Source organism: Microcaecilia unicolor, chromosome 1, assembly GCF_901765095.1.
Source record: "Microcaecilia unicolor chromosome 1, aMicUni1.1, whole genome shotgun sequence".
NCBI classification, from domain to species: Eukaryota; Metazoa; Chordata; class Amphibia; order Gymnophiona; family Siphonopidae; genus Microcaecilia; species Microcaecilia unicolor.
In genome coordinates this window covers 48,567,565-48,593,090 of record NC_044031.1, presented here as the reverse complement: position 1 = coordinate 48,593,090, position 25,526 = coordinate 48,567,565, and the positions used below count along the sequence as shown (strand labels likewise).

General features: G+C 44.6%; 2 protein-coding genes across 5 annotated transcripts in view; one reads left to right on the top strand and one right to left on the bottom strand.

The window, feature by feature from the left end:
- The window catches only part of LOC115465994 (tubulin delta chain-like), a 145,908-nt gene that overhangs the window by 119,179 nt on the left and 1,203 nt on the right, over positions 1-25,526 (bottom strand). The window contains exons 1-2 of one of the 4 annotated variants that reach the window (XM_030196928.1): positions 21,244-21,783; positions 20,518-20,565 (exon numbers count right to left, since the gene is read on the bottom strand). The exons of 1 other annotated variant lie outside the window; for it this stretch is intronic. In XM_030196928.1, coding sequence (XP_030052788.1) covers positions 20,518-20,565; positions 21,244-21,321 — 126 coding nt within the window. In that variant the 5' untranslated portion in view covers positions 21,322-21,783. Of the gene's footprint in view, positions 1-20,517; positions 20,566-21,243; positions 21,784-22,043; positions 22,433-25,526 lie in introns of those variants that run through there. 2 more of the 4 variants (XM_030196953.1, XM_030196937.1) reach the window with 2 other exon arrangements.
- SETD2 (SET domain containing 2, histone lysine methyltransferase) overlaps positions 21,690-25,526 on the top strand; it is a 482,526-nt gene continuing 478,689 nt past the window's right edge. Inside the window, 2 exon segments of the mRNA XM_030196916.1 lie at positions 21,690-21,708; positions 22,386-22,473. Coding sequence (XP_030052776.1) covers positions 22,439-22,473 — 35 coding nt within the window. The 5' untranslated portion in view covers positions 21,690-21,708; positions 22,386-22,438.

Here is a 25,526-nt window from a genome sequence, read left to right as displayed (position 1 = left end):
CCTAGTATTTTTGGAAAGAGTAAACAAGTGATTCACGTCTACCCGTTCCACTCCACTCATTATTTTATAGACCTCTATCATATTTCCCCTCAGCCACCTTTTCTCCAAGCTGAAGAGCCCTAGCTGCTTTAGCCTTCCCTCATAGGGAAGTCGTCCCATCCCTTCTTTCTGCAATCACTCCAGGGAGGTAAAATATGGCAGATAGCCGCTAGCAGACACTTCTCGTGCCTGTTCTCGTTGAGGTGGGGAAACAGAGGCAAGCAGCCAACCTAACAAGCTCAGTCAGCTGCTAAATCTGCAACTGAGCCTATTGATACCTTTGTGACCCGAGGAGGTCTAGCGTTATTCCTTTCAGCTGAGCTCTGGTTCTCTTGCTTAGTCTGTGCTCGTGGCACAGGGTATATTCTCTGTAGTTTGCTTGCTCTTCTCCTTGTTTGTGGCTTCTGTTTGTGCTGGTTGTAAACAGTGTTTCCTTGATTGCTTCACTACAGTGCAGCTGGTCTGTTGTCTCTCCTCTGCCTTGACTCTCCCTGCCGGGCTGTGGTGTTGACTTGTCTGTGGTAAGCTGTTCCTGCTTTGTTTGTTTTGTTTCCACTCTTGTCTGCTTTAACCCTTTATGTGCAGTGCTTGGTATTTGACTCTTGTGTAGCCTTGCCTTTTTAGGCGGTCTTTCTCAGTATCTGTTTTAACTGGTTGTGTGCAGTGTTTATTGTTTGTGTTTTTTGTGAGCCCTGCCTCTTTAACTACTACTACTACTACTACTACTTAGGCAGTCTTTCTCTGTTGTCTGCTTTAACCCTTTCTGTACTCTTATGAGCCCTGCTTCTTTCCTGTCTTTGTATTTGAAAGCAGCCTTTCTCTGTAGTCTGCTTTTGCTCATTTGTTATTTGGCTCTGGTGAGCTCTGTTCCAGGGGCGTATCTGAGGTTCGGCGGTAGGGGGGGCAGGGGCTAGAGTGAGGGGGCACATTATAGCCCCCCACCGCCGTTAACACTCCCTCCCTCTCCCGCCTACCGCCGTCACCTACCCCGAGGTCCGCTTCCTCCGGCTTTTTAAAATATTGCTTCAGCTGGCGGGGGACCCCAACCCCCCGCCAGCCCAGCCGCGATCTTTAACTTTTTCATCCTCGTCGTGCAGCGCGCTGTGAAAGCTGCATGCATCTTTAGATCCAGTTGGATGGAGTCTGACGTCGGACTCCATCCAACTGGAACTAAAGATGCATGCAGCTTTCACAGCGCGCTGCACGACGAGGATGAAAAAGTTAAAGATTGCGGCTGGGCTGGCGGGGGGTTGGGGTCCCCTGCCAGCTGAAGCAATATTTTAAAAAGCCGGAGGAAGTGGACCTCGGGGTAGGTGACGGCGGTAGGCGAGGGAGGGTTAATTGCGGTAGGGGGGTCCGGGGCAAAATCTGCGGGGGCCCAGGCCCCTGTGGCCCCACGCAAGTACGCCCCTGCTCTGTTCCCCTTTTCTGGTTTAGTTAGTTAGAAGCTGCCTTTTCTTTCTGTCTGCTTTTGCCCTTGGCATGCTGTGTTTGATTTGGCCCTGGTGGGTTCTGGCCCTCCTCCGCTTGGGGGACTCTAGCAGTCTTTTCCTTCAGTCTGTTTTTTCCTGCTGGGCCATTTCTATGGAGCTTCGCTTCTTTAGGTTCCGAGTCTATAGTGTCCTGCTCTTACCCTGGCTTTCCCTTTTTCTCTGTGAGCACTGCCTTCCGCTACCTTGGTTACTGTGTAGCCTTTGTTTCTATTCTCTTCCTCTGGCTGTTGTCTGTATCTGCCATGATTTGGCTCCAGTTTGGCCTTGTGGCCCGTACTCTTGGACTCTGTATGAGTGAGTTCCCGATCGGCCTTGTGGCCCGCATGAGTGGTCTATTTCCCTTTTCTGGTGGTGCGTGTTGATTTTCCTGAGTGTGCAGGGCTTGTGGCCATAGTACTGCATAGTGCCTACTTGGTCTACCCTAGGCCTTGGCCAAGGTCCTTCCTAGGCCTCGGCTCAAGGGTTCATGATCAGATTAACAGTTTCCTGCAGAATTTTCAATCTATTTGATTCAAGGCCCTCCTTAACATACAATGTTACCCCTCTACCAATTTGATCCACCTTATCACTACGATATAATTTGTACCCCGGTATGACAGTATCCCACTGGTTATCCTCCTCCCGCCGAGCTTCTCATTTTCCCCCCCAAACCCACCTCCCCGCTCCCCCCGTTTTCTATTTCTGTTGATGGCTCTCTCATTCTCCCTGTCTCCTCAGCTCGAAACCTTGGGGTCATCTTTGACTCTTCTCTGCTCATATCCAGCAGATTGCCAAGACCTGTTGTTTCTTTCTTTTCAACATCCGTAAAATCCGCCCCTTTCTTTCCGAGCACCGTACCAAAACCCTCATCCACACCCTTGTCACCTCTCGTTTAGACTACTGCAATCTGCTTCTTGCTGGCCTCCCACTTAGTCACCTCTCCCCTCTCCAGTCGGTTCAAAACTCTGCTGCCCGTCTCATCTTCCGCCAGGGTCGCTTTACTCATACTACCCCTCTCCTCAAGACCATTCACTGGCTCCCTATCCGTTTTCGCATCCTGTTCAAACTTCTTCTACTAACCTATAAATGTATTCACTCTGCTGCTCCCCAGTATCTCTCCACACTCGTCCTTCCCTACACCCCTTCCCGTGCACTCCGCTTCATGGATAAATCCTTCTTATCTGTTCCCTTCTCCACTACTGCCAACTCCAGACTTCGCGCCTTCTGTCTCGCTGCACCCTACGCCTGGAATAAACTTCCTGAGCCCCTACGTCTTGCCCCATCCTTGGCCACCTTTAAATCTAGACTGAAAGCCCACCTCTTTAACATTGCTTTTGACTTGTAACCACTCGCCTCCACCTACCCTCCTCTCTTCCTTCCCGTCCACATTAATTGATTTGATTTGCTTACTTTATTTATTTTTTGTCTATTAGATTGTAAGCTCTTTGAGCAGGGACTGTCTTTCTTCTATGTTTGTGCAGCGCTGCGTATGCCTTGTAGCGCTATAGAAATGCTAAATAGTAGTAGTAGTAGTAATTTTTCATTTAGTGGAATATATTCTAACTCTTCCATCTTATTTCTTAGGCTTTTCACATTTGCGTATAGACATTTCAAACTATGTTTGTTCCTATTTACAACTTGCTCAGTAGTTGACAGTGTCAATTTGCAATCTTTTGTCTGATTTTTATTTAAGGATACCTTTTGCAACCTCGCTATCAGGATACCCTGTCTTCCCTGTTTTAGCGATATCTTTGAAAGATACCTCATATTGAACCATGTGTTTTTGAATGACTGCCGGCCTTTCTCCAGGTTCTACTTTAAAACCTGCTCTATCTCCTTTTTAAATGCTGATGCCAGCAGCATGGTCCCTCCCTAGTTAAGGTGGAGCTCATCCTTCCAGAATAGGCTCTCCCTTCCTCAGAATGTTGCCCAGTTCCTTACAAATCTAAAACCCTCCTCCCTGTAGCATCGCCTCATCCACACATTGAAACTCCAGAACTCTGCCTGTCTCTTGGGCCCTGCATGTGGAACGGATAGCACTTCGGAAAATGCTACCCTAGAAGTTCTGGATTTCAGCTTCCCACCTAAGAGCCTAAATTTGGCATCCAGAACCTCTCTCCCATATTTTCCTACGTCATTGGTACCCACATGTACCAAGACAGCTCCTGCCCAGCACTATCTAAAATCCTATCTAGGCGATGTGTGAGGTTCGCCACCTTTGTACCACGCAGGCAACTGACCAGGCGATCCTCACGTCCACCAGCCACCCAGCTATCTACATGCCTAATAATTGAATCACCAACTACAAAAGCCATCCTAACCCTTAATTTAACACCTAATTCAAGTCAGTAGCAGTGCTACCTCTTCAGCAGGCAGGAACAGAAAATAACTTTCTTCGAGGACAGTTTAAGTCTTGCTACTATCCTTTTTATACTCTTGGCTGTTGTTTCTACCTGTAGAGAAGGTTTCAGTTTAAAACTATGGGGAAAAGTGTTGTACACTATGGAAACTAATTAATAATGCTTGCTTCTCTCTTTTATTTTTATTTTGTAAGACTGAACTAGGCCCTACAGTGCCTTCTACAGACTATCTGTTAATGCTGTGGCAGAAAATTCAAGTTTTAAAACTATGGGGGAAAGGGTATGGACACTAGCTAATAAAGTTTGCTTTTTTTTTGATTCTGTGTTTATCAATGCCCTATAAATCCTATTTTAAACCCAATCTTTAAGTTACCAAGTACAGAATAAAATAATGTCACTTACCCACAGAAACATCCTCTTCTCTCAGAACTTCTCAGCAAATAAGTAATTAAGTCATGTTGTAAACTGAGATTTGTGACAGCAGTTTGTAAAAATTTAAAATCTCTTAAATGGGACGAGGGATTGCTATGTAATTTGGCGTTGGTGATACGAATAGATGTCATTTTGTGCATGTAAAAATTTTAATTAATTTGGTGCAGGTTCGAGGTTGTTATTGAAAAATGTTTAGGGGGCTCACTTTTTCTGGACATAGTGTACTTGTGTGTGTGTGTGTGTGGGGGGGGGGGGGGGAATTATGATGCCACCAGAGCCTTCCCACTGATTATAATAGGCACGCCCAATGTTCTACCAGCTTCTTCAGCTTTCCATTCCCTTCCAGAAGCTACCAGCTCCCTCCCAACAGGTGCCAGGAAGCAAAGAGTTCAACTATGCACATACACTATATAGTTCTCAAAATAAACCTAAACATAATGACAAGTACATGTATGTGTAAGAGCAATGAAATAAAAGAAACAGTATATGCACAATTTCTGGGTTCTAATGTTCGTATAAGTTTCCTGATTTTTCTTTGGTGATACCAAGGTGCTGTAAAGACTTCTTTGGGGGGATTTTGCCCAAGGGTCTTAGTGATAAGGGGCATCATACTTGTTAAAATTTCCTGTTATATGTCATGTAAAAATTTAGTGGTGGTGATTTATTTCTTGAACCTAAGCAACTGTTGGAAATTTTGGTGGCTTGGGAGGTTGGTACGACTGCAATGGTAGTTTTCTTTGGTTAGCATGTAATCTGGCTGTCACTATATAGGATTCCTCTGCCTTGTTGTTAGGGTTTTATTTCTTTTCTATATTTATATTTTCTGCTTGACTTCAGCAATATTGTGGACTAATGAATGATGTTATTTCCTCCATTAAGTGGGTTTTCTGTATCTCTGTCTTTTTATGATTTCTTTTTGAAGTACATGCTTGAATGTTATGTTGAAATTCTAACATAAATAAATAAATAAAAGAAACACTGCCCGCTTTACCAAAATGATAGAGACTATTATTAAGAACAAAATTACAGAGCATATTCAAAAGCATGGATTAATGAGACAAAGTAAACATGGATTTAGTGAAGGGAAATCTTGCCTCACCAATCTACTACATTTCTTTGAAGGGGTGAACAAACATGTGGATAAAGGGGAGCCGGTTGATATTGTGTATCTGGATTTTCAGAAGGCATTTGACAAAGTACCTCATGAGAGACTCCAGAGGAAATTGGAGAGTCATGGGATAGGAGGTACTGTTCTATTGTGGATTAAAAACTGGTTAAAAGATAGAAAACAGAGAGTATGGTTAAATGGGTAGTATTCTCAATGGAGAAGGTAGTTAGTGGGGTTCCCCAGGGCTCTGTGCTGGGACTGCTGCTTTTAACATATTTATAAATGACCTAGAGATGGGAGTAACTAATGAGGTAATTAAATTTGCTGATGACACAAAGTCATTAAATAGCAGGATTGTGAAAAATTACAAGAGGACCTTACAAGACTGATAGACTGGGCGTCTAAATGGCAGATGAGGTTTAATGTGAGCAAGTGTAAAGTGATGCATGTGGGAAGAGGAACCCGAATTATAGTTACGTCATGCAAGGTTCCACGTTAGGAGTCACGGACCAAGAACAGGATCTAGGCGTCGTCGTTGATGATACGTTGAAACCCTTCTGCTCAGTGTGCTGCTTGTGGTTAAGAAAGCAAATAGAATGTTCGGTATTATTAGGAAAGGAATGGAAAACAAAATTGAGGATGTTATATTGCCTTTGTATCGCTCCATGGTGTGACCGCACCTCGAATACTGGGTTCAATTCTGTCGCCACATCTCAAAAAGATATAGTGGAATAGAAAAGGTGCAGAGAAGGGCAACGAAAATGATGAAGGGGATGGGACAACTTCCCTATGAGAAAACAGTAAAGCTGCTAGGGCTCTTCAGCTTCGAGAAAAGGCGGCTGAGGGGAGATATGATAGAGGTCTATAAAATAATTAGTGGAGTTGAACGGGTAGATATGAAGCATTCGTTTATTGCTTTCCCAAAAATACTAGGACTAGGGGGCATGCGATTTGAAGCTACAATGTAGTAAATTTAAAATGAATCCGAGAAACTTTTTCTTCACTCAACGTGTAATTAAACTCTGGAATTCGTTGCCAGAGAATGTGGTAAAGGCGGTTAGCTTTTAGAAAAGGTTTGGACGGCTTTCCTAAAGGAAAATTCCATAGACCATTATTAAATGGACTAGGGGAAAATCCACTATTTCTGGGATAAGCAGTATAAAAATGTTTTGTACTTTTTTGGGATCTGACCTGGATTGGCCACTGTTGTAAACAAGATGCTGGGCTTGATGGACCTTTGGTCTTTCCCAGTATTGGCAATACTTATGTATTTATATGTCTCTATGCCCTCCATGCCCTCTATCTCCCTTCTGTGTCCCTATGCCCCCTCTGAAGTTCAGCATTGGTCCCATGTGTCTCCTACCTTCTTGCTATCCAGCATTGATCCTCTATGTCCCAAACCCTATGCTCCCTCCATCCCCTTTCCCAAAGAAGAATACTACATCCAGCTGACTAATTCTCTTGGCTCAAACCCTCGACTAGTCTTTGCCACACTAAACTCTCTCATCAAGGTGCCTCCACCCCCAACTCCCCCCCTATCTCCCCAGACCCTAGCTGAGTTTTTCTACGACAAGGTTCAGAAGATAAATCGTGAATTCTCTACAAACCACCCCGCCTCTCCTTCCCCTTGTCCGTTTCCCCTATTTCCTCAACCCCTCCGTCCTTTTCCTCCTTTCCTGAGGTCACTGATGAAGAAACATCACATCTTCTCCTTCCTCCTCTAAACGAACTACCTGTTCCTCTGATCCCATTCCTACACACCTTCTTAACACCATCTCTCCTACTCTCACCCCTTTTATCTGTCATATCCTCAATCTCTCGCTTTCCACTGCGACTGTTCCTGATGCCTTCAAACATGCTGTGGTCACACTGCTCCTGAAGAAGCCTTCGCTTGACCCTACCTGTCCTTCCAACTATCGACCCATCTCCCTCCTCCTTTTTCCTCTCCAAGTTACTTGAACGCGCTGTTCACCACCGCTGTCTTGACTTTCTCTCGTCTCATGCTGTTCTTGACCCACTCCAGTCTGGCTTTCACCCTCTTCATTCAACTGAAATTGCACTTGCTAAAGTTTCCAACAACCTGTTCCTGGCCAAATCCAAAGGTCTCTATCTATCCTCATCCTTCTCAATCTACCCGCCGCTTTGACACAGTTAATCACAGCCTACTTCTTGATACGCTGTCTTCATTTGGATTCCCGGGATCTGTTCTTCCTGGTTCTCCTCCTACCTCTCGCTTCACACCTTTAGTGTACACTCTGGTGGATCCCTCTTCCACTTCTATCCCCTCTACCAATCGGTGTATCTCAGGGTTCTGTTCTCGGTCCTCTTATTCTCCATCTACACTTCTTCCCTTGGCTCTCTGATATCATCCATGGCTTTCAATACCATCTCTATGCTGACGACTCCCAAATTTACCTCTCTACCCCTGAAATTTCAACCAGCATCCAGACCAAGGTTTCAGCCTGCCTATCTGATATCGCTGCCTGGATGTCCCAACGTCATCTAAAACTTAACATGGCCAAAACCGAGCTTCTCGTCTTTCCCCCTAAACCTACCTCTCCTCTCCCCCTTTCTCTATCCTGTGGATGGTACTCTCATTCTCCCTGTCTCATCAGCTCGAAACCTTGAGGTCATCTTGATTCCTGTCTCTCCTTCTCTGCTCATATTCAACAGATTGCCAAAACCTGTTGTTTCTTTCTCTATAACACAAGCCCGTTAAAACGGGCGAGTTTTTTAAATTTCACCTCCATGTGTAGCAAGCCGCTCTGTCCCCTGTCCTCCCCCCATGTCCAGCAACCCTCCTCTGTCCTCTTCCCTCAACCCATGTCAAGCCACCGTCCTCTGTTCCCTGCCCTCCCAAAGAGACAGTGAGTGTGAAAGTGAGCAGCTAGTGTGTGTGTGCTTGGGTGTCTCTGTGTGTGTGAGTGAGTGATGTGAGTGAATGAGAGAGAGTGTGTGAGTGAGAGAGAGTGCTTGTGAGCTGTTAGTACTCCCTGTCTCAGTGGAGGTTCAGTGTCTCCTTGTAGGCAGCTGTTGGAGCGTGTGTCAGTGGAGGTTCAGTGTCTCCTTGTAGGCAGCTGTTGGAGCTGTGTGTCAGTGGAGGCTCAGTGGAGGCTCAGTGTCTCCTTGTAGTCAGTTGTTGGAGCTGTGTGTCAGTGGAGGCTCAGTGTCTCCTTGTAGTCAGTTGTTGGAGCTGTGTGTCAGTGGAGGCTCATGTGTCTCCTTGTAGTCAGTTGTTGGAGCTGTGTGTCAGTGGAGGCTCAGTGTCTCCTTGTAGTCAGTTGTTGGAGCTGTGTGTCCGTGGAGGCTCAGTGTCTCCTTGTAGTCAGTTGTTGGAGCTGTGTGTCAGTGGAGGCTCAGTGTCTCCTTGTAGTCAGTTGTTGGAGCTGTGTGTCAGTGGAGGCTCAGTGTCTCCTTGTAGTCAGTTGTTAGAGCTGTGTGTCCGTGGAGGCTCAGTGTCTCCTTGTAGTCAGTTGTTGGAGCTGTGTGTCAGTGGAGGTTCAGTGTCTCCTTGTAGTCAGTTGTTGGAGCTGTGTGTCAGTGGAGGCTCAGTGTCTCCTTGTAGTCAGTTGGTGGAGCTGTGTGTCAGTGGAGGTTCAGTGTCTCCTTGTAGTCAGTTGTTGGAGCTGTGTGGCAGTGGAGGTTCAGTGTCTCCTTGTAGTCAGTTGTTGGAGCTGTGTGGCAGTGGAGGTTCAGTGTCTCCTTGTAGTCAGTTGTTGGAGCTGTGTGGCAGTGGAGGTTCAGTGTCTCCTTGTAGTCAGTTGTTGGAGCTGTGTGTCAGTGGAGGTTCAGTGTCTCCTTGTAGTCAGTTGTTGGAGCTGTGTGTCAGTGGAGGTTCAGTGTCTCCTTGTAGTCAGTTGTTGGAGCTGTGTGTCAGTGGAGGTTCAGTGTCTCCTTGTAGTCAGTTGTGGGAGCTGTGTGGCAGTGGAGGTTCAGTGTCTCCTTGTAGTCAGTTGTGGGAGCTGTGTGGCAGTGGAGGTTCAGTGTCTCCTTGTAGTCAGTTGTCGGAGCTGTGTGGCAGTGGAGGTTCAGTGTCTCCTTTTAGGCAGTTGTTAGAGCAGTTTGAAAGGCAGGCTCGTTTTTTCAGTCTTGTGCCGGTCTGCCCCCCCTCCCCGCATACATGTTGTTGTTGTGCCGCCCCTTCTGCTGACTCGTGCTGTTCAGTGAGCCAAAGGGGCGGGACAGCTATGTCTTTGCTTCATGCTGCAAAGCAGGACTTGTGTGTGTGTGTGCTGCGAGTGAATGCACCTGTTTACCTTATTCTGTTGGCCCCAGAACATTTTTTGATCCCTGCTTGGTTTCTGCTGCGGGTTTTTTTGTTGCCTCGCCACTTCCTGCTGTGCCCTTGTACATGGTGGTTATCTTCTCCATCCTCCCTCCCTCCCCCACCGATGTCCACGCCCCCTCCTTCCCTCTCTATTGGCTGCATTACGTCCTCCTTCAATTTCCACGCCCCCTCCCCTCCCTATTGGCTGCATTACGTCCTCCTGCGATTTCCACGCCCCCTCCCTATTGGCTGCATTACATCTTCCTCCGTTTTCTACGCCCCCTCCCCTCCCTATTGGCTGCATTATGTCCTCCTCCAATTTCCACGCCCCCTCCTACCCTCCCTATTGGCTGCATTACGTCCTCTTCCGTGTTCCACGCCCCCTCCCCTCCCTATTGGCTGCATTACGTTCTCCTCCGATTTCCACGCCCCCTCCTTCCTTCCCTATTGGCTGCATTATGTCCTCCTTCGTTTCCCACGCCCCCTCCCCCTCCCCTCCCTATTGGCTGCATTACGTCCTCCTCCGATTTCTACGCCCCCTCCTTCCCTATTGGCTGCATTACGTCCCTCCTCGATTTCCACGCCCCCTCCCCTCACTATTGGGTGCATTACGTCCTCCTCCGATTCCCACGCCCCCTCCCTATTGGCTGCATTACGTTCGTTACAGGAGCTGCTGGTGGAGGCGGGGTTTGGAGTGTTGCTCCTTGAAGGTTCGGTCTCTACTGCGCATTTGCGGGTGAGTACGGTCACTCGCAATTTATATGTTTGATTAGCAAAATCCGTCCCTTCATCTCTGAGCATTCTGCCAGAACCCTTATCCACACTCTTATCACCTCTCGTCTTGATTATTGTAATCTGCTTCTCACCGGCCTCCCTCTCAGCCATCTCTTGCCTCTTTAATCAGTCCAAAATTCTGCTGCGCGACTCATTTTCCACCAAAGTTGCTATGCACACATTAGCCCCCTCCTTAAGTCACTTCACTGGCTCCCTATCCGTTTCCGTATTCAGTTTAAGCTTCTCTTATTGACCTATAAGTGTATTCACTCTGCTGCTCCCCAGTACCTCTCCACTCTCGTCTCTCCCTACGCCCCCCCCTCGGGTACTCTGTTCTGTAGATAAATCTCTCTTATCCGTCCCTTCTCCTCTACTGCTAATTCTAGACTCCATTCCTTTGTCTTGCTGCACCTCACGCCTGGAATAGACTTCCCGAGCTTGTGCGCCTAGCCTCGTCTTTGGCCGTCTTCAAGTCCAGACTTAAAGCCCACCTCTTTACATTGCTTTTGACTCCTAACCTCTACCTCACTTGCCCTGTCCTTTATCCTCACCTCTTTATTCCCTTACCCTTAATTGTTCTGTCTGTTTACCTGTCTTATCTAGATTGCAAGCTCTTTGAGCAGGGATTATCTTTTTTGTGTATGGTGTAACAGCGCTGCATATGCTTTGTAGCACTATAGAAATGTTAAATAGTAGTAGTAGTAGCATTGGTGCTCTGTGTCCCTATCCTTTCTCTATCCAGCATTGACCCTCTATGTCCCTGTCCCTAGGCTCCCCCATGCGCACTCTTCCTTTTGTGTCCCTAATCTCTTCTCGTGTCCAGCTTCTTCTTTCTCTCTACCCTCCCTGCCCAACATGGCCCAGCATCTTTCCTATTCTACTCACATGGTTCTCTGTCTCTCCTCTCCACCCTGCATATCTCCCTTATCCTCCTCCATCCTCCAACAGGACACATCTCTCTCTCCCCTATTCCCTCTCACCCCTCCCAAAACCCAGTACAGTATGTCCTTACCTCCGTGAGTCCAGCATCTCTCCCTACTCTTTCCTCCATCTTCCACAGATCACAGTCCCACATCTCTCACCCCCCTCCCCACTACAAGTCTGGCATCTCTTCCCTCACTCTCTGGTCCCCCCTGGGTAGTTTGGCATATTCCTCTCTCTGCCCCAGTTGCTCCCTGGTAGTTCATAATCTCCCCCCTGGGTAGCTTAGCATCGTCCCTCCCAGTCTCCCCTGCTTCTCGAATGTAGTAGCTGAAAAGGTAAAGGAAAGAAGGTTAGCCATCATACGTTACAAGATGACTCAAAAAGAGGAAGACAGGCAAAGATACTTGGAAAAGCTAAGAGAAGCTGGAAAGTTGTTAGGAAAGCGAAGAGGCAAATGGAAGAAGAGACAGCTGATATGGTAAAATTGGAGGACAAGACATTTTTCAGATATGTGACAGGAAGAAAGTGCCACAATAGCACTGTGAGCCTCAAAGCTGAGGGGGAGGAATATATAGAAGCAGATAAGGATAAAGCTGAACTGCTTAAAAAATTATTTCTGTCTTTACAGATGAAAGGCCAGGGGTAGGACCGCAGAAACAAATGCTAATGGGGATGTATGAATGGTAGACCGGGACCATTCTCAGAAGACTATGTGTGAGGAGCTAGCTAACCTAAAGCAACAAAGCGATGGGGCCTGATGGGATACCTCGGAGGAAGATGTCTGGTGGCTTCCGCTGTATGACTTCTTCAGTGCGTCCTCAGAGTCTGGGAGTGGGCCCGGAGGACTGGAGAAGGGGTGGACTTGCATCCGTTTCACAAGAATGGAAGTAAGGAGGAGGTTGGAATAAAGACCTGTCAATATGACATCAGTGGTAAGTAAACTAATGAAAACGCTTGTAAAGCGAAGGATTGTGAGGTTCTTGAATCGAATGGACTGCAGGACCCGAGGAAGCATGTTTCACTAAAGGCAGGTTGTGTCAGACAAATCCGATTGATTTGTTTGACTGGGTGACCAAACAGTTGGACGTGGGAGGGGTGCTAGATGTGGTGTACTTAGATTTTAGGCAAAGCCTTTGACACACTTCCGCACAGGCAACTGATAAACAAATCTAGTGCCCTTGGTATGGATCCTAAAGTGACTGACTGGGTCAAAAACTGGTTAAGCGGGAGGACACAGAGGGTAGTGGTAAATGGAATTTGCTCTGAGGAAAGGGATGTTATCAGTGGTGTGCTGCAGGGATTGGTCCTCGGACCGGCTTACTTTAACATCTTTTGAGAGATATTGTGGAAGGTCTGTGTGGTAAGGTTTGTCTTTTTGTGGATAATACCAACCCTGTAATAGGGTGGACACCCCAAAGGGTGTGGATACCATGAGGAAGAATATGTGAAATTCGAAGAATGGTCCTTAGGCACTATGACTGAATTTTTAGTTGCCATGGTGACCTGGTGCCTGGGATTTGTCGCGCGCTGCTGATACCTATAGCGGAAAGTCTGAATGCCACATCGAAGGTATCAAAGTGGCCCGACCCAGATATTTTCTGCATTCTTGTTTAGGGGCTGTTGCTGAAGGTGTGCAACCTGCTCCAATGAGCGAGTGTCTGCAAACTTGAGCATACTGCTCACCAAGGTTTTTTAAGTAAATGTTCGTGTAGAGCTGGTAGGACTGGATGTGGAAAATGAGCATTGAGTCCTAAAAAACCTTTCTCCCAAAAGATTCCAAATTGCGAGCATCCTTGCCTGGGGAGCCGAGGCATGGGTCCTCGAGGTTCTGGCTCTTTGAGTGGATTTGACTACTAGGGAATGGTATGAAAGCTGCAGTTTCTTGAATCCACTCTCTATATGGGGAATCAGTCTTCTTAGGAATAACCTGCACAGAGAGAAGTGTCTCCGAATTCTTCATCTGCACATTTTTCAGGATGTTATAAATAGGACACAGTCACAGCTTCCTTAGGAGTAGAGTTAGAATTAAGGGCATCCAACATCTCAGCCCTGGGCTTATCTTCAACCTCCAACTAATTGGAATGGCCTCTGCCATTTACCTCAAAAATCCTACAAAGGAGACTTCCTCTGGGGAGATTTCCTCCTTTCCTGCAGTGGAAACAGATCTGAAAGTAGACTAAGGGATCTCTCCTCCAAGAGCTCCTCTGGCTCAACATCAGATCTCGAGAAGTCCAACTCAGATTCAGCAAAATATTCTTCATAGGAAAGTCCAGGTCTGTGCCTACCTCATTCTAATGGATGGACGGCCATGCTCTGGAAGAGAGTGCCAAGGTTCGGGTCTTCTCTTGGACTCTGGAATTGCTTCCTCTCCCGACAGGATGGAAGGAGCACCACATCAGTCGGCGCTGGCTCCAATACCCAGCGAAGCACCAGGGTCAATGAAAATCTGATAGACAGGTATGGGTCTCCAAGATGGGCTGGAACCATAGTTGGTGCCGCCACCTCAATGCCTTGATGCCATGCTGATCCAGGATGCACCACAGCTCCTCTTGTAATATGACTCAGAGGCCACTCCTCGAGGGCAGGCATCGGTAAAGGCAGGATCAGTGCTGGTGTGGAGACAATCTGTGAAGATATAGGAGCTGAACTGCATACAGGGTCCCGGTTTTGGGGAGAAAGGCGCATCAGCATTGATTCTACAGAGAGGGAGTGGTCCTCTTGGTGCTAATGCTTGTTGGGTAACAGTAACGCCAGTGCCCCAGAGCTTCCAGCACCATGCTTCAAGAAAGACTGAATCTGGTGCTTCTTTGATTGCTCGGTGCCCAGCATTGGAGTCCTTTGGTGCTGACGAGGATGAAGCGGAATTCATGTGGACCCCTTGGTGTCGGGTCCAAGAATGCTAAGCCCAAAAGGCCACTACTGGCACCGAGGCAAAAAGAGACCTTACATGATGTCGATGCAGCTCCAGTATTCGGTACAGTTTCAGAAGTCACAGGGACTGATGCCTTTGATGCCAATGGATTTGACTTCTGTGTGCCAAGTCTCTCATGCACAGCCTCTCTACTTTGTTGGGTTCTCTTCTGCATTTGGACACAAAGAGAACAATTTGAGGACTTATGATCAGGGCCTAGATGTTTTAGGCAAAAGTCATGTGGGTCAGGCACAAACACTGTCCTAGCACTATCTGTGCACTGCTTAACCCCACTAACAGGTATCTGGGACATCACAGAAAAAATAGCTGCAGCAAAATCAAATGGTTCAATTGTAGAAAATTTGTTTTTTTCTTTTTAAAAGACCTGACCAGTGTGCGTAGGCCTAAAGTGGCCACGAGCTACAAAAAAGTAAAGAAATGAAAAAGTGCTGAAAGCTAAGACAAAAACAGAAGAGGGAACAAAAATGAGGGGAAAAAAAATCCTGTAATACTCACTACAAAAGTCAAACAGAGGGGAAGTCAAATTCTCTCACAGAGAAAAAAAAAACTTGCTTCAGTGAAAGAAGACACGTTTTCTCAACTCCATGGAGAAAGTGAAACTGAGGGTGCTGTGCGACTCGAGCAGGCAGGAAACACTTGCACATGTGTAATGGATGCTTGCCAATGGCTTCTAGAAGATACAGAATGCTGGGCAGCATCCACATTGAGACTCAATCGGTGAGAATCCTGTGTCCTGCTTGTCCTTGGACAAATAAAATGACAAATGGTGAAATTTTTTTTTCAATGTATTAATTGAAATACGTCAGCTTTTGGAATGTGCATCTTTAATGTCTGTATTTTGCTTAGTACCAGTAAAAATACATTCCCTTTCTCTGATGTTTGCATACAGATTTTGGCTTCTTGGATTGTCTTGTTCAGTTTGGCCCCTCAGCTATATGGTAAGTTGCATTGTAAAAAAGCATTACTATCACAGCAATGTTACTTATAAGTACACTGGTAAAAAAGGCCCGTTTCTGAGACCAATGAAACGGGCGCTAGCAAGGTTTTCAGTGGAGTGTGTATGTTTGAGAGTGTGTGTGAGAGTGACTGTGTGAGAGAGAGAGATGGAGTGAATGTGCGAGTGTGGGGTGGGGTGTGTGTGACATAGTTTGGAGGCTGTCTGTGTGAGAGTGTGTGTGTGAGAAAGAATGAGAGCATGCGGCAGGGGCCCCCCCCCCCTCCGTCAAGGTGTTTTTGAAAAGAAGCAGGAGATCACAAGGGGTCACGTTGTGACGCGAGGGTGGGGCAGACACTCATGGAGAAAAAGCGATCTACACCATGACACATTTAGAATGTTGGGAAACTTGAGGCTTCATTAGAATGTTGGAGGTGCGTTTTATATAGAGAGATAAGTATTGCCATACTGGGAAAGACTAAATGTCAATCAAGCTCAGCATCCTGTTTCCAACAGTGGCCAATCCAGGTCACAAATACCTGGCAAGATCCCAAAAAAGTACAAAACATTCTATACTGCTTATCCCAGAAATAATGGATTTTCCTCCAGTCCATTTAATAATAGTCTATGGACTTTTCCTTTGGAAGCCGTCCAAGCCTTTTTAAAACTCCGATAAGCTGTGGAGGAGTGGCCTAATGGTTAGGGTGGTGGACTCTGGTCCTGGGGAAATGAGTTCGATTCCCACTTCAGGCACGGGCAGCTCCTTGTGACTCTGGGCAACTCACTTAACCCTCCATTGCCCCAGGTACAAATAAATACCTGTATATGTAAGCCGCATTGAGCCTGCCATGAGTGGGAAAGCGCAGGGTACAAATGTAACAAAACCCCCCCGCCTTTACCACATTCTCTGGCAATGAATTCCAGAGTTTAATTACACGTTGTGTGAAGAAAAAGTTTCTCAGATTCGTTTAAAATTTACTAGATTGTAGCTTCATCGCATGCCCCCTAGTCTCCAAGCTGAAGAGCCCTAGCCACTTCCACCTTTCCTCATAGGGAAGTCATCCCATCCCCTTTATCATTTTCGTCACCCTTTTCTGTACCTTTTCTAATTCCACTATATCTTTTCTGAGATGAGGCGACCAGAATTGAACACAATATTCGAGGTGCGGTCGCATCATGGAGTGATACAAAGGCATTATAACATCCTCATTTTTGTTTTCCATTCTTTTCCTAATAATACCTAACATTCTACTTGCTTTCTTAGCCGCAGCAGCATATTTATTTATTTATTTGTTGCATTTGTATCCCACATTTCCCCACCTCTTTGCGGGCTCAATGTGGCTTACAATACATCATGAATAATGAGAATACATGAGAAAGTATACATTTAGTAATAGCAGAAGAATTTTGGGTAATATGATAATGATAGAACATGGTATTATTTAACAAGCAAACATAGTAATAGAAATTTAAGAAATATATGAGAATTATAAAGAAAGTGTACATTTAATAATAGTGGAAGATCTTGGGTAACATGATAATGAAAAATAAGATAGTAGTTTGGCAAGCAGTATTATAGGGGCAATTCTGGCTGTGTGTACAGGAATTCATATTTGTTGATCAATGTAGTATGCCTTATTGAAGAGATGGGTCTTCAGTAGACTTCGGAAGTTGGCTTGTTCATAGGTCGTTTTTAGGTTTCGCAGTAACGCATTCCAGAATGGTGTGCTCAGGTAGGAAAAGGTTGACGCATGCGTTAGTTTGTATTTAAGACCTTTACAATTTGGGAAGTGAAGATTAAGGAATGTACGGGATGATTTTTTAGCATTCCTGGGTGGTAGGTCTATCAGGTCAGCAAAGTAGGCTGGTGCGTCTCCGTGAATAATTTTGTGGACTTGGGTGCAAATTTTAAATGTGATTCGCTCTTTGAGTGGGAGCCAGTGCATTGTTTCTCGTAGGGGTTTGGCGCTTTCGTATTTGTTTTTCCGAATGAGTCTAGCTGCAGTGTTCTGAGCTGTCTGAAGTTTCTTGATTATTTGCTCTTTGCAGCCAGCGTACAGTGCATTGCAGTAATCTAGATGACTGAGTACCATTGATTGTACCAGATTGCAGAAGACGGTTCTTGGGAAGAAAGGTCTTACTCTTTTTAGTTCCACATTGAATGGAACATCTTCTTGGTTGTGTTTTTCGCATGGCTCTCAAGTGTTAGGTGTCGATCAATGGTAACTCCAAGAATTTTTAGGGTGTCCGAAATTGGAAGATTCAGTTTTGGTGTGTCAATGGTGGTGAATTTGTTCATGTTGTATTGCGAGGTGAGTATTAGGCATTGGGTTTTTTCTGCATTGAGTTTCAACTTGAATGCGTCCGCCCATGTGTGCATGATGTGTAGGCTTTGGTTGATGTCATTGGAATTTCCTTTAGATCTTGTTTAAATGGAATGTAGATTGTTACATCGTCTGCGTATATGCATACTGAGCAGAAGGTTTCAACGTATCATCAACGACGACACCTAGATCCCTTTCTTGGTCTGTGACTCCTAACGTGGAACCTTGCATGACGTAGCTATAATTCGGGTTCCTCTTTCCTACATCAATCACTTTGCACTTGCTCACATTAAACGTCATCTGCCATTTAGACGCCCAGTCTCCCAGTCTCGGAAGGTCATCTTGTAATTTTTCACAATCCTCCTGCGATTTAACAACTTTGAATAACTTTGTGTCATCAGCAAATTTAATTACCTCACTAGTTACTCCCATCTCTAGGTCATTTATAAATATGTTAAAAAGCAGCAGTCCAAGCAAAGACCCCTGGGGAACCCCCACTAACTACCCTTCTCCATTGAGAATACTACCCATTTAACCATACTCTCTGTTTTCTATCTTTTAACCAATTTTTAATCCACAATAGAACACTACCTCCTATCCCATGACTTTCCAATTTCTTCTGAAGTCTTTCATGAGGTACTTTGTCAAATGCCTTCTGAAAATCCAGATACACAATATTAACCGGCTCACCTTTATCCACATGTTTATTCACCCCTTCAAAGAAATGTAGTAGATTGGTGAGGCAAGATTTCCCTTCACTAAATCCATGTTTACTTTGTCTCAATAATCCAAGCTTTTGAATATGCTCTGTAATTTTGTTCTTTATAATAGTCTCTACTTGAATGTTCTAATTATGTGCTTATTAGATAATCCATCGCTATTATGCTTACATCATATTATATCTTTGTTATTTGAATTTCAGTGCTGTTAAATATGTATATGATCCTGTTTCATGGTAGTCCTATTACTAGGTCTCAATTTGCTGCTTTCACGTTTTTCCTCTTTCATTCTATGTCTTTACTTGTTCATTTTACTATTGTTATGCTATTAACAAAATTGTAAGTTTGTTGTTAAACTGTACCTACTGTACACTGCCTTGGGTGAATCTCTTCATAAAGGCAAAATTAATAAATCCCAATAAATTAATAAATGTATACCTTATATATTCGGTGAAGTGTGTGTGTCTGTGTGTCTGAGGTGGGTATTCTTGAGCATTTTCTTTTTATGTAGGAATTAGTTGCAGTCTGATCTGTTCTGTTTTGCCAATATTAGGTGTATTGGGGGTCCTAGATCATTTTTATAGGTAGAGTTTTTGCTGTGTAAGTCCTGGCAGTTAGTTAGCACTATTATAGTATGGCCAGTTTGGAGGAAGTTGTGGTACTGTTAATGATATCCTTTGAAAACAAATGATTAGATATCATATAATTCTTGAGGGAGTGTTTTCAGGAATTTAATAATAAAAATATTGGGTGGAGATCTTGGCCTCAGTCCTCTCTCTTTTCAGTACTTGTTGACCACAGCTTGTAGGCACCATCTGTCTCCTCTTAACCTCTTGGCCCTTCCATCTCCCCAATTCCATCCTTGCTCTACCAGGAATAAAATATGGAAGGCAGTGGTAAGAAAATGGTTGGCACGTCAAGTAGAAAAACCCCAGCAGATATGTGAAGTTGGTATGCATAGGGGATTTATATGCTCATCTACCCAAACTGGTACAAACCAAGGGGGAAAAAAGCAACTGGACAGACCATATGGTCCAATTTGGTCTATCTGCCATCATGTACTATGTAATTAACAAAAACTGACAGAAACCAACGTGGTCCAGAAAAAACAAAACAATTTTCCCCTCAGACAAAATGGGAACATACAAGCTTGGCCAAAACCAGTTTGTGTTAAATTTCCTAAAATAGCAAGCTATACAAGCAGCAAAACCTTCCAGAAATCATTAAAAACTAACCTGTTCAAAAAGGCATGTACTGACCCAACTTAAATGCCTGTACCCTGCGACACAACGAAACCAAATCTTGTAATGGACATACAACTCTTCCTCTCTGTGATTCCCTAATTGTCTGTACACACGAACCTTATTCTACCACAACATTACTGTATTTGTTCATACCGGAATTGGCGAACGCCTTTATGGTACTATGTAAGCCACATTGAGCCTGCAAATAGATGGGAAAATGTGGGATACAAATGTAACAAATAAAATAAACATATAGTATTATTATAGGTAGGGGCAAATGAAAAACTAGGTGGGCTATGTCAATCTACCACCAACACATTTCTGTCAAAAACACCATAATACCCATCTAGTTTGCTCAATACAACACATATAAACCCACAAACATAACCCTTCCTATCGCAGACAGTAACAATCGACCGGAACCTCTCACTAGAGAATCAAGCGAAATCTACCGTAAAGAAAACGTTCCACTCAATGTGGAAACTTAAACGTGTGAAACCATTGTTCCCGAGGGAAACATTCTGAAGGTTGATACAATCAATGATACTAAGCCATGCAGATTACTGCAATGGAATCTATGCGGGTTGCAAAGAACAAATCATAAAGAAAATTCAGACAGCTCAAAATACAGCAGCCAGGCTTATATTTGGAAAAATGTGTTTTGAAAACGCCAAACCCCTCCGAGGAAAAACTGCATTGGCTCCCAATCAAGAACGTATTACTTTCAAAATCTGCACCCTGGTTCATAAATTATCTATGGCAATGCCCCGGGCTACATGGTAGACCTCATAGACCTACCAACCAAAAAAACATCAAGATCAGCATGAACATACCTAAATCTTCACTATCCAAGCACCAAAGGTCTCAAATACAAATCAACGCATGCATCCAGCTTTTCGTATTTAAGCACACAACTATGGAACGCTCTGCCAAAAACAGTAAAAACAACGTACGGCCACCTACATTTCTGGAAAGAACTAAAACAAACCTGTTCAGGAAGGCATATCCCACCGATCCAACATAAAAGACAGAGTTCCTGCAACACAACAAAACCAAAGATTGTAATGTACACACTCAACTTCCCCCTTCCTCCCTAAATTCCCCAATATATCAACCATACATGAACCCTATTCTAACATAACACCTTGTATTTGTTCATACAGGAAATGGCGAACGCCATTACGGTACTATGTAAGCCACATTGAGCCTGGAAATAGGTGGGAAAATGTGGGATACAAATGTAACAAATAAAAATAAAAATAATTTCTAGCCTTGCCTTCATGTTTTTTTTTAATAATGAAGGCTTCACTGTGCTTTTTGGATTGTGCAATATTAGTTGCAAAATAAGGGTTCACGTTTTCACATACCTACAAATTTGTCAGTTTCGTGAAACAAATGGCTTTTCAACTGACAAAAGAGAAAGTCAGACATTTAAAATTGCAATCCCCCCAAAAAAGATTTATGTCTGCATGACTCCAACAGCTATTTTTTTGATATTTAAAGTCCCTAACCATTATTCCTATTCAACAACAAAAAAAAGCAAACAAATGCTTATGTTATAAACAAAAGACTCGCCTTTACAACTGCATTGCAAGCAACCAACCAACCATTTCACTGTAACAGCTTGCAATAAGATCACTTCAGAGAACAGATCAGCTGCCCAAATAAGCCCCAGAGAAAACCCTGCTCATGTCTGCATTTATTGGAGGAATACCTTGCAACTAATTGCTGGGAGTCGGGGGGAAAAGAAGTTGGTGAAAGGATTTTTAACAGCACTGCCGCACTTTCTCATCTACCCCTTACTACGAGTTGGTTTCCAAGTAGGAAGTAGATTAGTTGTAATTTCCGTTGGTGTTTGCGAGTTGGGAGGGAGGCGGAAAGAAGAGAAGGTGCAGGGATCAGAGCTTCAGAGAGAGGAGGTTGGCCTGTCCGAGCTTCAGGCCCTAAGTTGCGATCCTCACGAATAATAATGAAAAAAACAAACTAGGAAGCAGTTTGATCAGGACAAAAAAAAAAAAAAAAGGCGTTTTTTTTTTGTTTTAATTTTTACAGAGAAAATAAGCGCACTCAAGTAGAGGGGAGCCGTCCGGCCTTTGCAGAATAGATCGACACCAGTAGGAGGAACAGGAGTAGCAACAGCCGCCGCGGGATGTTCGGCCACATTTCCAGCCCTGTCATGGTGACTAGTGTTACTGTATTTTTGGCGCCTGTACATTTTTTTCTGACCCACCCCCAGTAAAGTAGAAAGAAAGAGGCAACCCAAATTCCCACAAAACGCGAGGAAAGCCCCCCACCCCCCACCCCCACCAAATTGAAGCGAATTTCAAGTAAAACCCGCCTTTGCGTGGCGGCAGCAGCAACTGGACTGAGGCGCAGCAGCAGCGACGCGAACGGCGATCTGAGGGGGCGAAAAGCGGAGTTTCTTCACGTGAGGAAAATCGACCCATCCTGCCCGGGTTTTGGATTTCTGTTGAAATATCTTTTTTTTTTTGCTTTCCTGTTCGCTGGGATTACCGTGATTTCGGCTTTAAATGTGAAGGCAGAATGAGGATCCACTCGGCTTCGTCTTGATCCCTGTAGCCTGGACGTTATTATTTCTGTGTGAAATTTGTGGTAATTGTCAAGTGGTAGAGAGAAGCCTTTGACAAGGCTCTCTTTTTTTTTGGCCACTTCCCCCTTTCTTTCTCAGTTGCCTTAGCTCCCGCCCCTTCTCCTCTTCTCCACTGTGTTTACTGAGGAGTTGCTTTTTTTTTTTTTTTTTTATTACTATTTTTTTTTTGTCTGCTTAGCTTGTTTCTACCTTTTTTTTTCTTCTTTTTTGTTCTTTCCTCCATGCTGGATGTGTCTGGGCCTCAGGACAGAGCCTCCTCCTCCTCCTCCTCTTCTTCCCACCGCAACAGCCCATAAACATGGGGGATTTCTATGACCCAGAGCACCCAACTGAGTAAGTATTTTCTTTAACAATTTCTTTTACTCTTTACGAAAACAAAAGAGAAATAAAACAGGAAAAAGACGTATTTTCTCTCTCGTTTTCCTCAGTCTGAACCCCCCCCCCCCCCCCACCTTGTCACCTGAAGCATATTGTAATATACGAAGAGAAAAGGGGGGAGGGGAAGTTACATGGTATTGGGGAGGTAACTCCGTAAACATTTCGCCCTCTAGCATTTGATTCCTGCATACCTGGGGAACATGAGGCCTCCCCTCACACACTTTCACAAGACCCATTCCCTTGATGATATATAATTCCTCATGTTGTGTTTCCCCCCCCCCCGGATTATGTAGCGGGTTGGCAATAAAGAATATATATATTTTTTTTTTCAGAAGACATGTTTCGTTACACAGGTTATTTGCTCATCAGTCCCCACCGTGTCATTTATCGAGCATGGCACATTTCACCCTCGAGCATTTGATTCCTTCATACTTAGGAAACACAAGGCCCGTTTGGGTTCCCTCTACACGAACCCAACCCTACTGTTTCCGAAAAAAAAAAACCCCGTACACTGAGGAATCATTTTCTCGAGGATTGAGTTTTGCTGTGAGCGCCCAAGTAAGGCTTTAGGAGTATTTTTTGTCTACTGCTAATTAGGGAGCGTTAATTTGTCACTGAATCATGTACTTTAGTGCCAAGATCCATTAATGACATTGTTCCTTTGGTGGTGAAGCTAGAGTAATGCCTGCTGAAAATACTCGACCCTCTCCCAAAAAGAAAATGTCGCCTTGCATGCGTTTTTCCCGAACCCCCTTGCATGTCCTTTTATCGGTTGTGGAGAATATGGGGGGGGGGAAGGCTTCTCTGCCATCTGAACAAATGTTAGGCTTTAAAACCTACCCCCACACGTTTAACTGTAATTAAATACTAGAGTGGGAAAGTTCCCCGTTTTAGTCAGGGATTGTGAGAAATAGAGCTTTTTCTCTTGCTCTCACACACTTGGTTGTGGTGGCTAGGAGTAAACTAGCCCTCAGATAATTGTACGTGGCTTGTGTGTGTTTGTTTTTTTTAATGTTTGTATTTGTGGCGGGGGAGGGCGTAGGGGACTAGGCCTCCTGAGCAGGCCTCGATCCCCGGGCGCGGGTGCGCGATGCGTGAGGCGCTGCAACGTAGCAACGGGGAATGAGTAACACAAGAGGGGCCGGAGGGGGGGGGGGAGAAGAACCTCGACCGTGCTTTCTCCTCTCCCTTGGCTGGATGCGGGGTAAAAGGGTTTTGCAGCTGAGCTTGGTGGTGGGTGGCTGAGACGAGACCACGCAGCGCACGCCCTCGGGTGGGTGGGGGGGCAATCATCGCCGACATGGCTGCCACTTATTGCTTAATTCTGTTGATCTGATCTTTGACAGCCCGGTTGGATTATCTTCGGGCTGCGTGATAAGTTTCCTTGGACCACGCGAGAAAACTTCAGGTATATCACACTTCACCTTTCCACACCACCTGGTCTCATTCTCAGGAGGATTGCACTGACTACCAGAGGAACTACTGCTTCAGTTTTCCAGGTTTCACAACCTTTTGAACAAGAAATCGAAAACCTCAGCCTCTTCCTTAAGGTTTTTCCCCGCGTTGACCATGTTGAAAAGGGACTCATCCTTAGGGGGTGCCAGGCCCATGTGCCATCTTCCACCAAGTTTGGACCAGATGGGTGGATTCCAGGCAAGTGAATGGATTGAAGCATTGCTCTAAGGCTTTCAGCCCTGTATGAAAAGCGCTAATTTGCCTTAGTTGTATTTCTAGCTGCCTGTCATTTGATTCCACAAGTTCAAGGAGTGATTTATTTATTAGGATTTATTTTCCGCTTTTTTAAAGGAATTCATTCAAGGGGGTGTACAGGATAGAATAAGTCAAACATAAAAAATAGAAAATTACAGTAGTAAAAATATTCAAATAACAATGATATAAAGTATGGCATGGTATGCTACATTACTGCAATCTATGCAGGATGTAAAGAACAACTCGCAAAAAAACTCCAGACCGCCCAAAACACAGCTGCCAGGCTGATATTTGGTAAATCACGCTTCGATAATGCTAAACCCCTCAGAGGAAAGTTGCACTGGCTCCCAATCAAAGAAGGATCATCTTCAAAATCTGCACCTTTGTCCACAAAGTCATCTGCGGCGTAGTCCCAGGATACATGACAGACCTCATAGACCTACCAACCAGAAACAGAATCGGATCTTCACGATCATACCTAAACTTACACTACTCAAATTGCAAAGGACTTAAATAAAAAACAACTTACACTTCCAGCTTCTGTTACGTAAGTGCACAACTATGGAATGGACTCCCAAAAGCTGTAAGAGGAATCTATAACCATCTAAACTTCAGAAAATCACTAAAAAACAACCTCTTCAAAAAGGCATACCCCACTGATCCAACGTAAATCCCCTCATCCAGCAACACAGCACAACCAATGATCGTACTGACTAATATACAATTCTCATTCCCTTCTAACTTCACGGTGCCTGACACATACCTTCCTCATCTGACCACAATACAACCTGTATTTGTTATCAACCGACTGGCGAACGCCTTTACGGTATTATGTAAGCCACATTGAGCCTGCAAATAGGTGGGAAAATAGTAACATAGTAGATGATGGCAGAAAAAGACCTGCATGGTCCATCCAGTCTGCCCAACAAGATAAACTCATATGTGCTACTTTTTGTGTGTACCTTACCTTGATTTGTACCTGTCCTTTTCAGGTGGGAAAATGTGGGGTACAAATGTAACAAATAATAATTAAATTACAATATCAACACTATGCTTTAAAACATTTTTAGTAGACTGCATAGGGTGTAAGAAAAGATGGAACATATAGATAAGATAGCGTAAGAATTGGGTTTTGGGGGTTCGGTGTGCTTGGGGAGGGGGCAGGGTTGGGGGGAGGACTTTCATAGGTTTCATAGGTTCTCTGTGGGATTCATGTTGTACATCTAACTATGAATAATATGCTGTTTTTTTTCAAATTCAAAACTCTAAAAATTTATTGTTGGGGAAAAATAAAAGGT